The 12,051-nt window shown below is 39.1% G+C and overlaps 1 protein-coding gene across 1 annotated transcript in view; it reads left to right on the top strand.

The window, feature by feature from the left end:
• The window catches only part of ca8 (carbonic anhydrase VIII), a 41,128-nt gene extending 29,367 nt beyond the window's left edge, over positions 1 to 11,761 (top strand). The window contains exons 4-8 of the mRNA XM_073492105.1: positions 747 to 842; positions 4,636 to 4,698; positions 4,833 to 4,881; positions 6,734 to 6,846; positions 11,627 to 11,761. Coding sequence (XP_073348206.1) covers positions 747 to 842; positions 4,636 to 4,698; positions 4,833 to 4,881; positions 6,734 to 6,846; positions 11,627 to 11,761 — 456 coding nt within the window. The remainder of the gene's footprint in view (positions 1 to 746; positions 843 to 4,635; positions 4,699 to 4,832; positions 4,882 to 6,733; positions 6,847 to 11,626) is intronic.
• Positions 11,762 to 12,051: the final 290 nt, after the last annotated feature.

Below are 12,051 nucleotides of genomic sequence, written 5' to 3'. Positions count from 1 at the left end.
GTTGGTGGTGTTTCCAGTTCTGCTGAGGACTGGTCACTGACACATTTTGCACCTAATGGTGGTCTGTCCTTTGTCAGACTGAAGTCCTGAAGGACCTGAAGGTAGCCGAACTGTTTGGTATGACCTTTCTTCGGTACAATTTCTTTGTCTTTGGCAGTTTCCTCACACTCGGTTTCGCTAGTCGGACCGCTCATTTTCTTGTGTCGGCTAAACACACAGGTGGTCACCATCATTCTTCATCATTCAGTTGTTGTGAGTCGGAGGGGCCGGAAACATGTATCAACCACATGCATTTGTTTCTCTGCTGTGCGATTGGCTGTTGGTGTAGTGTTTTCTAGGTAGAGGAAAACGGACTCAAAAATAACTATCGAAAATAAATGTCATAAATTTATCATCGTTATCGTGGAAAATTTTATCATGAAAATGATTGAGATCGTTTTATCGCCCAGCCCTAGTTCAGAGATCACGTATGTTTTAATTAAATCTAAACTATCACTGTTTTCTATACAGAAAGACAAGTACCCTGGCAGCATTCAGTCTTATAGGATTTGTGGTCTGGTCCGATATTTACTAGTTCTGAGCTGAAGTTTTGCACTCATTTCTCCCTGTTCACATTAAGTTGAGATAAGAGCCCTCAGTCAGCTCCAGCTGATGGTTTCTTCCTCTCTTACTATCCACTGTTCCCTACACCTGTTTATAACAATGGCCTTTCAAATGCAGGTTGTGTTCTGTCTGTCTGTCTGTAGCTCCATCTGATTCACTGGAACAGCACTCTGTTTAACACTTTGGAAGATGCTCTTGGGAAGAAGAACGGGATCCTCGTCATCGCTCTTTTTGTGCAGGTAAAAATCCACAAGAAGAACAAGAAGGCTGCCATATTGGCCAGATAACGGATTGTTTTCCCTCAAATTGTTACTATTGAACAGAGATCAAAATTAGTTTAATACATACATTTGACCAAATATACAATTTAACTGTTTTTAGGACAAAGATCATTAGTTTTATTAGTTTTATTTAAACTTTGTTTTTATTGTTTTCATGGAAATAAGAACACAAGAGATACAGAGTTGATATGTACAAGATTTGACATATAATAATCCCATCCCCCCTCACACTGCCCTTATACTATAATTATATTATTATTATTACTACAGAAAAAATACACATACCTATAGCAAAACAAAAATATTTAACTTTGATGAGTTTCTGAATTTGCTTGACTCAGTTCTTCTGTTTTGAATTACCTTTAATTTAAGCATTTATTGGGTCCTACATTGTTTCTACTGTAACAGGTATCAGTTATCAGTACACAGTCAATGTATGTAATAATGTACAGTTGTACATTATGTTAAATTATGTTTTAAGTGGTCACAGGCTGTGCCGTCATAAATCTGTGGAGTCCTCTGACAGGTGACATCATTCTCTGGCCCTGATTCAATATACCAGAGCCGTCTTGAAATCCCAGTCTCACCCAAGCAAAGAGCAGATTGTTGCGAATGGACACGGTCTTAAATCTACATTGTATCTGCTTAAGTTAAACTTCAATAGCTGGTCCAACCATCACTGTTTCACTCAGGGGTACTGCAAAGGGCCAGTCCCAGGCCACCCCCTCCATCCAGCCCATGACCTGGTGTTGGAAATATAACATAATCAAACGCATATGCAAGTGAAATAAGGGTGGCTGTAACTCAGGCGGTAGAGCGGGTCGTCTAGTAATCAGAAGGTTGGTGGTTTGAATCCCCGGCTCCCCCAGCTGCTTGTCGAAGTGTCCTTGAGCAAGATACTGAACCCCAAATTGCTCCTGATGAGCAGTGGGCACCTCACATTGCAGCCTCTGCATCAGTGTATGAATGTGTGTGTGAATGTGACAAGTGTTGTAAAGCGCTTTGAGCAGGCAGAACACTGGAAAAGCGCTGTAGGAAGTCCATTTACCATAAAAAAAATGCAAGTTGACTTTTATTTTGAAGGAGACTAGTCACAGGAAATGCAATGTCTTCAGTTAGCACCACTGACGTTCATCAAAAATGCATCTACAGAGGTAACAACTCTTTCTCCCTCATAAACCAATATCAGGTTACCTATTATGAGTTGAAACTAGACATATTACCAAACAGGCGTGTTGGCTTTTCTCTTTGACAACAAATCCTCTGCCATCATCCAGTCCGTCAGCTCTCTCCATGCAAATAGTTAAATGTGACTCCTGTTGTGCTGCAGCTCTGTTGCTGGCCCCACTGCTGTACGGAGTAAACACCTCCAGTCTTGGGGTCCATTTGTGGGCCAATTGAGATATGAAAAAGCTAAACAATGGTCCGAGCCGTGACCAAATAATGTAATTTGCGTAAGCCCGACCACAGTCTAACACCATAAACCGGCTACCACGGCAAGCCTAGTGCAAGGTTTAAAAAAGTTATTTATGAGGAAAAAAGATTTGCACCGTTAAAAAAAACTAATGTGCATACAGATGTTGACTTCTATTAGAATTTTTCTTGTTAAATATGAAGAAAATATGAGCAGAAGAGCTGCCAGGTGTCTGGCAAGAAATAAAGTACAAATCCCTATTATAAATGTCATTATTATTTAAGTCATTTAAGAGTAGGGGGAAGAGATTTGTACTAACTGTTACTAATCATATACAAATGTATACAAACTGTTGTTTGCATTTTTTTATTATTATGTTAATAATGGAAATAAAAAGTAAATTTTCAGAAATGCTACGCCTTCTTATAGTACTTGAATGCTGCCCTCCTACGAGATCACAATGCTGGCAGTGGCCTCAAGCTAATTTGAGTTTGAGAACCCTGGTTTAACTAGTTCCACAAGTAATAATAGTCACTAATCAACAAGCCCTCTGATATGAGAAACTTTTCATTAATCACGTCCCTGACCTGCCCTACCAAAATTGCTTCTATTTGTGACTACAAGTGTTCAGGCAAGTCTACAGGCTGATCAGTCAGACAGCCTCTCAGTAACTAGTGTTGGTTGAGTTTGAGCCCATGATACTGAGAAGGCTCAACAGTGTGTCCCAGTACATATGGTTATGTGTTCATTCAGTTTGACAGGTAAAACAGGCTGAATACATAGACTGTTTCAATGTCAGTGTAAAATAATTTCATGCAGTGTAATTTCATGAAGCCCTACAATTAATCCTTATCAATTTTGAAAAGTCTAAACCAGGGTTGGAAGTACCGATTTGCTAATCAAATAACTGTATTAAAGTCTTTCAGTTCATTTATGTTTTTGGGTATTGTACTTTTATTTTATTTTTTCAATCTGCAATTTTACTTAATGCAAATTGTACTTAACTTTACACCATGTAATGTACTTAGTTACTTTTAAAATCATAATTGAGTACTGAGTACAATTTGAATTGATATCCAAACCTTTCATGTGCATTTTTGTGGCTAAAAAAGGCTATCTGATCACAAATAAACCAATGAAAACACTGACACAGGCCGATACGGACGAAGGCAAAGAAACAATGAAACAAACACTCTGCAGCAGGCTGAGGTCTGGAGACGTGACCACGACCACTGAGCAGAACAGTGCAGGAGTCATTTAGACTGAAGATTTAGAGAGACACAAACTCCTCTGACTGAACGCCTGGTATTGATCAGGCATTAAACATCAGTGGATAAAAAGTAACTAATACTCTGAGTACGGTTTAGAAGAATACTTTGTACTTTTATTAAAGTATTATTTAATACCTGTTGTTTTACTTGTAATTGAGTAATACTTTAGTGATAGAACTGTACTTGTACTTGAGTAGATATTTTCTGTACTGGTCCATATACAGTATAACAAAAGACAATTCAATATTCAACATTTCAATCTACATGAAGGTAGGATTTATTGTTGGGCTGTTGTATTACACTGCATTAGTTTTAGCTAGGTGTAACTAATAAGCTGCAACTGAGTATAATACTATGGAGCAGAACTTCCCATATTGTAAATGGACTGTACTTAAATAACACCTCTCTAGTCTTAGCGACCACTCAAAGCACTTTACAAAACAAGTCAGCATTCACAAACACACTGGTGACAGAGGCTACCATGCAAAGTGCCATCTGCTCATCAGGAGCGATAACTATTCATTCACACGCACACACTGATGGAAGAGCCACTGGGAGCATTTTAGGGTTCAGTATCTTGCCCAAGGATACTTTGACATGTAGACTGCAGGGGCTAGGAATCGAACCACTGACCTTCTGATTTGTGGGTGACTGCTCTACCTCCTGAGCAACAGTGCTGAATACGTATTTTTATATTTAAAAAAAAGAAAACTCCATGGACCTCATTTTTAAAAAAAATATTGACTTCTTCAGTAGCCCAGATGACTGAAAGTATTTTTCCTTCCTGGGATTGTAAGTGCTGTTTTTCTAAATGAGTGAACAGGTTCATTCCAGATTAGATGAACCTTCCTGTGTACAGTAATAGTGTGTTGCTCTATTCCTATGAAATGACTTTCTCATTGAATTTGTCCTTAGTTTCCCTACTGGGAAAAAAAAACTAAAAAACTAAGATTATTGTTGACGTCTTTAAGATAATCACTGATTGCCTGTAGAAGATACATTGATAAGTCCTTTAGCCACTGACTGACCTCCCACTGAAACCTGCAATGTGTTGCATATTCATCAGATCGGGAAGGAGCATCTGGGTCTGAAGGCCATTACTGAAGTTCTGCAGGACCTGCAGTACAAGGTGAGAGCAAGACTGAAAAAAATCAGATGGATTAGATAATAATCTACTACATCAGGAAAAAAACTAAAAAAAACTGATAAACTGCATACATGATGACAATAATAATGATTGTTGTGTTGCTATATTTCCATCAGGGGAAGAACAAGATCATCCCCTGCTTCAACCCAAACACTCTGCTACCTGGTGAGCACAACACTGTCTGAGTTCACACTCATAATGAATATATGAAATAAAAAATGACTATAGATTGAGTTTTAGGTTATACCACCATAGTTGATTCAAGATGGGAGTGTGTCGGTTAACTATCATCCTCTCATCAGTCCATCCATTCTTAATGCCAGCATATTATCATAGGTGTTATCTACACTGGGGATGCTGGACATGTCCCCACCACTTTTTAAAATGGCTCATTTTGTCAACTTCACTTTTTAGAAATATAATTTGTAAAAAATGGTCTGAAAAATACCTTAGACTGAGAAATGTTAACTTACAAATGAGAACACTTTGCAGTTTATAAGCACCTGCAATTCTGTGTAGATAGTTTGTTTGGTGGGGAATTAAGACATCTCTTAGTTACACAATATGAAGGGTTCATTTGCAAAAGCAGATATCTCTGTTCTTATTTATGTGGCCCAGTCATAAAAAGACGGGACTGGACACACTCTTTATTCGCCGACTGAACTTATGAAAAAACATAAGAACAACGTTAATGCTGTAAATGAGGATTGTAGATAATGACAGTGTTAGCAGTACAGGAGGGTTATCCTGCCTTTCTGTATTTAATAGAGGTACTCCAACTATTCACTCTGGTATCAACTGTGCAGGTTATGCACTCATTAACAAATATGCACCTTCAAAATGGACTGTCAACATGGATTAGACTGACCAACTACACAACCGTAAACAAAATGGACTTAATAGACAAAGGACTTAATACTATAGACAAAGGACTAAATAGACAAAGGACTAAATAGTAAAGACGAAGGACTAAATACTATAGACAAAGAACTAAATACTATAGATAAAGGACTAAATACTATAGTAGGTAGGTAGGTATATACCCTGGCCTCCGCCATATGAAAAACTGGGATTGGCTCCAGTAACCTCCGCAACCCCCTGAAAGGGGGGATAAAGCGGTAACACCCCCGTGACCCTCACGGATAAAGCGGTTAAGAAAATGAGATGAGGTGAGATGAGACAAAGAACTAAATACTTTAGAGAAATGACTAAATACTTTAGACAAAGGACTAAATACTATAGACAACGTAGACTTATAGACAACAGTAGCTGGACAAACATGAACAAAATAATGCAAACTATACAGTGCAAATATTTTTACATACAGTCCAAAATAAAGTTAATCAGAAAATCATACACTCACTTTTACTCCAGTGTGAAGCCTGTGAGCAAAGACACACACACCTGGAACTCAACACGGCATGTCTCCCCTCTAAATTCGGCAAAAGCACACAAAATACACACATTTCAATGAAACAGTTAGCACGCAACACCATATAATTGGATTTTCACCCACAAGTGTAATAGATCAGCACTTATGCAGCCCCACTGTTCAGTCTTTCCCTCAGCGTGGTGGAGAGATGACACACTCAATATTTTTTAACTATCTACATAAATTGGCAAGAATACAAAATCATCAGTCATCAGCATTGCTCGGCAAAGGTTAATGAGTAAAAGCAGCTTTTACAGTAATAACGCCTGAAGTTTGCCAAATTATGAACTAAAAAGCCTTATTAACAGTCTCTAGTTAACCTGGCTACATTTATCTTCATCAGGACAAAAGGGATATGAACCACCTGACAAGCCCGATGATAATATTACAAAAATATGCATTTCTGGAGCTTTAATAATTTATGTATCTTGTGCTGCCCTATATTTCTTACTGCCTACTCATCCCTTTGAATATATAAGGTTATTATTGCAATTTCAGCAAAGTGTATCTTTTATTATCGTGTCAGAGAATAAAAGCTGCTGACACACTTTACTTTGACACATGAACTGTTTAATCTGCCCTCAGATCCTTTACTGAGAGACTACTGGGTGTACGAGGGATCTCTGACCACACCACCTTGTAGTGAAAATGTGACCTGGATCCTCTACCGCTACCCTCTCACCATCTCACAGTTACAGGTAAAACATAAACCAAATCCTGCTGCCATTTAAAGATGTTTGGGTGTTTTTCGCTGACCTCTGCAATTCACCTCAGCCTTGTTGATTTTTCAGTGTCTTTCAGTGCGTAGTTTTGAATTTTAATCTTTAACAAACTGTATATGACTTGTTCAGAACCAAACAGCTGACAAGATGTTGTCATGTCAACGTTGCCCCACATAACGTGAACAGTTTTGTAAAGCACACCCATTTAAAAAGCCCCAACACACCACCAGCTACAAGATAAGTTAACATCATTAAAATCAAAGATTAATGTTACACAGGAAAAATTAGCACAGCTAATCAGTCCTTCCAGAAAAATGCGGAGTTTTTGTGTGATTGTTGCGGGCAAAAATCCTTGATTATGCGGCACGTTTTCTTAAAAAATGCAATGGAATATGCGGGATATTTATGCAATTTTATGCGATGAAATTGCGGAAATTTGCGAAAATTGCGGGAACTTGCAAAAACTGTGGTTTGGTGAATAAGAAAAAAAAAGTGATTCCCCAACACTCTGTTACTAGGCTCACTAGGCTACTACCTTAATGTAAAGAGTCATTTCTAATGACTTCCTATGATAAGCAAGCATACTACATCACAGAAAGTGCTGGGAATAATTAAGTTATCTTCTGCTCTTGTGTGAAGTAAACGCAACATTTTTCAACTTTCTGCAAAGATATATGTGACTTTTTTGCAACGAAAATGCGGGGATTATGAAATCATGCAAGTCCCGCATATTTCGCGCATTTTGCGCGGAAATTTATGCGGCCAAAGTGCGGCGTCTTTAAAAAAAACGGGCCCCCGCATAAATGTGCGGACTTTGGCTGATTATGCGTTGAATTATGCGATCGCATAATTGCGTTTTTCTGGAGGGACTGGCTAATGTTAGCCAGCTATCTACATGTCCACCTACAACAGGCTGTGCAATTTACAGATTTTAAAAGTGGTGATCTCAGTGTTTTTCAGGCCCACCGAGCTCTTCATCATCTAAGTTTGTCTTTTGTCTTTTTGATATAAAAAACGTGGACAGGGATTTACGCTGGAAGCCTCTTGTTCAGATTTTAGCTCCGTCATCATTGTGCCATGGTCCAAAAATGTGTGAGCTTCTCTTTCTTCCAGCAGACTGGTTGTAACGAAGGTCTACATAACGATGGGGCCAAGTAAAAAGCAGATTACTGGCTCTAATATATACTGCAGTACAGAGCAGAGGAACAGTTTTAAAAAGAGGAACATGAAAAGTACTCCTTAAGAAAACTACTTTTTTAAGCCTTACCTGTCACACGAACTGCACTACTACCCAGCCTTTTTGATGCATGCAGTCATCTGACACATGAAACTGGAAACTATATGGCTGACAACACCTTCATTGTTCCTGCTTTTCCTCTGTTATCTCTTTTTCTGAATCCTATCCAAGATATGCATGTAATCACTGTCCAAACACAGGCCCACTAACCTGAGGCTCTCTGACATTCATAGTGCAGGAAGCTTTTACACCCACTGCCAATCACTGAGCCTGTCACACTATTGAATAGATTTAATGAATTGCTTTAATTCAGCCTTTGCCTGACTAATGGCTCTTTTCAGGCAGTTTGTTGTAGTAATCTTCAGACATCATTGCTAATCTTTGGCCTGCTGACCTTTTGAAATGCTGTGTCCATACTAATGTGGTTGACTTCATGTGTACCATTTCAACCATGACACTTTTTACAGAGACGATGCACATTTATCACCATCTCTGTAAATGTGCCTGTGTTAGTCAAAAGAATAATTTTCAACTGACAATGTTAGATTAGCCATTAAAAGAACAGTCAGTTATAAAAACATTAAAATAAATGTGTGAGGCTTGTGACAAGTAGAATGTCATTACTTATGTTCACAGAATACAATTATTCAAGTATTTACTAACATAGTATGATTGCACTAGCCTAAGTATCATCATACTATTATAGCTCCCATCTCACTGAGACATCATCCTCATCTGGATATATGAATACACAAAATAAGTGAACTTCAAGACAACAGAGGTGAAGAGAAGTTAGCTTTTTAATGTCATGGGATTTATTTTTTATTTAACTGGATTCCATGCTCCAAAATATCACCCATTTATTGGACTTAAGTACATATACCAATAAAGATTTTTTATTTACCTATAGTAATTATAAGTATTTATGGGAGAGCTGGATGCTAAAATGGAAAGAAACAGATGCCTCTTTAGATAAAGAATTTAAATAGCCTCAGTATTAGGTTTGACACAGCAACTGTCCCTTTTGTTAAAGCCTACTGCTGTATGTTATTATCTCTGTCAGATGACAATAACAGTGTTCATAACCACTTACATATGTACTTTTAATTCAGTTCACAAGGCGAGGAGACTGAGCTGTGTGCAACAACATGATCTCTGCTTTTTTATTAGCCTACATTTGTTTACATAATATCAAGCTGGCACCATTAAATGTGTGTTGGTCACTGGATGACTTAAAAATGTGATGATCCTCAGGAAGTTTTATCAGGAACACCTTTTTATGTGAGGATTTCTCAGTAGAATTTAATCAGGAAGTTTACGTGAAAGTCACATTAAATCTGAATATATGTGTATCGTGTCTGTATGCTCAGCAGTTACCTACTTAGTTGCCTCCATGAGCTGTGTGTCACTGCAGCTGCTGCAGCTGCTGTAGCTGCTGACCAAATTCATAAATGAACCAAACCAGCAAGTCAAACAACAATAATTACTGTCCTGTTGTTTTTACACACGTCTCTTTCACCTGAGGCACTATCACTGCCTCACCTGTCTGTCTCTCTGTACACCACCCTCATCACACACCTCTCACAGTTTGAACACCTCTGAATTAGAGGAGTCAAAGCTGAGCTTCTAGGAGCTGATGGAAGTTATTCTTGAATATGTCAACAATAATTAGAAGAGGCTGATGTTTGGGAAGCGAGTCACAGAAGAAGTAATACAACACCATATGAACATCACAAACACTTTAAACTATGTGCTGCATATATTACCATATTTGATTTATTATTGAGTACTGTGGGAGCCTGTTGTTGTCCCACTGCTGATGAAGTGTCCTGCTCACCTAGAATACACACCTCTAAAATCAGTCTATTATTGATCATTATCGACCGGTCTTATAGCAGTCAATGGTAGCCAGTGCAATAGTGTGTGTGTGCGCGGTGCATATGTGCATGCAGAAGTGTGTGTATCATTGAACAGTTGCTATGCCGACACATTGTGCACTTTGACATTGGACAATAAATCCTCCTTTTGTAAACCAATAGCAGGACAGGAGCTGCTGTCATGTTTGTTTTGGACGGTGGAACCAGCCACTCTGCAGAACATGAGTGTAGAAGTGAAAGCATCTGCAGTGGCAACATTTCCTCATGAACAGGAAGTCAGATTCTGGATCCTCTCTGTCACAGTTCTGATCTTTACATTTTGGTGTGAGCACGAGACAACAACGTCTGTGAGATGTTGTTTCTTGCAGATGAGCAGATCTGTCTAAATGGAAACAAACTCTATTTGTGCACTTGTCTGCCATGCTTTCTTCAGGAAACTGTTGTGCTTGTAAAGAACTGAAATGACCATAAATAATAGGTAAGAACACTGTTACAACACTGTTGTAGTCACTGAGTTTCCACAACAATGAACCTGTCAGCTGTCTTCACATGATTTAATTTAATTCCCACATCATTTTATTACTACAGGATCTTTCTCTGAGGTTAGAGACTCCACATGGGCCCCAGTCTTCTAATCTCTCCCCAGCCAGGTTGCTTTTACTCAGTACTGACAGTGACTAACAGCAAAAGGAAACCCTGAGTGTAGAGCAAATATTTGAAGTCGGAGTTGGAGTGTTTGAAGCATCCTGTGTGTCTGTAGAGCGCCAAAGGGCAAAAGCAGTGAGTTCTGCCTACCTAGCTACCTACCTACTTAATTACCTACCTACCTACCTATCTACTTAATTACCTACCTACCTACCTACCTCGCTGCCTACCTACTTAATTACCTACCTACCTACCTACCTACCTACCTACTTAATTACCTACCTACCTACCTACCTACCTACCTACCTCGCTGCCTACCTACTTAATTACCTACCTACCCACCTACCTACCTACGTACCTACCTACCTACCTACTTAATTACCTACCTACCTACCTACCTACCTACTTAGTTACCTTCCTGCCTGCCTACCTACCTACCTACCTACTTAATTACTTACCTACCTACTTAATTACCTACCTACCTACCTACTTAATTACCTACCTACCTACCTACTTAGTTACCTTCCTGCCTGCCTACCTACCTACCTACTTAATTACCTACCTACCTACCTACCTACTTAGTTATCTTCCTGCCTGCCTACCTACCTACCTACCTACTTAATTACCTACCTACCTACCTACCTACTTAATTACCTGCCTACCAACCTACTAACCTACTCAAGTACCAACCCACCTACCTCGCAGAAAATGAGCCATCAGGACCTCCATAAAGTTGTGATGTCACAAGTTTACACCACCCTCAGAAACACGGTGGTTAGTGCCTGCAGGTTTGAGAAAAAAGTGTGTTTGAACTTGAAGCATGAACTCATTTTCTATTAAACATCCAAAACAAAAGTATTGACCTGAAGAGGCGATAAAAGAGACCCTTAAAGTTTGACCGTATTGTTAAAAGCTTTTATATGTGGTGCCCTGGGAGAAATGAGGCTGTGACCTAGTTTAACCTTTAAAATCTGTTTTTTGTCCTCTGTCTGTGCAGATTGAGGAGTTTCGGCGGCTGCGGTCTCATGTCAAAGGGGCGGAGCTGTTAGAAGGGAATGACGGGTTGTTGGGGGACAACTTCCGTCCCACCCAGCCGCTCAGTGACCGGACGGTTCGTGCCGCCTTCCAGTGACCCTCACTGAACACTGCAAACTCAGACAAACTATAGGACCTACAGATACACGTATAGAAGGTAACAGTGTTACAGTGAGCCCTTCTTTATATACAGTACACCACATGTAGCTGCATCTACGTGAAGAAAAATCTCATAAGTGAAAATCAATGCATAAATAATGAAAGCAGACCATAATATGTTGAATTTGTTCTGTATTTTTAGTTAGTTCAGCACATTTCCTCATGAGGGATGGACTGTTAATGGAAGTAGGCATGATGTCCCTGAGGTATCTGGGTCCTCTGAAACTA

The sequence above is a fragment of the Pagrus major genome, chromosome 21 (genome assembly GCF_040436345.1).
Source record: "Pagrus major chromosome 21, Pma_NU_1.0".
NCBI classification, from domain to species: Eukaryota; Metazoa; Chordata; class Actinopteri; order Spariformes; family Sparidae; genus Pagrus; species Pagrus major.
Note: the sequence above shows the minus strand (reverse complement) of the source record. Positions and strands in the feature narration are given on the sequence as shown.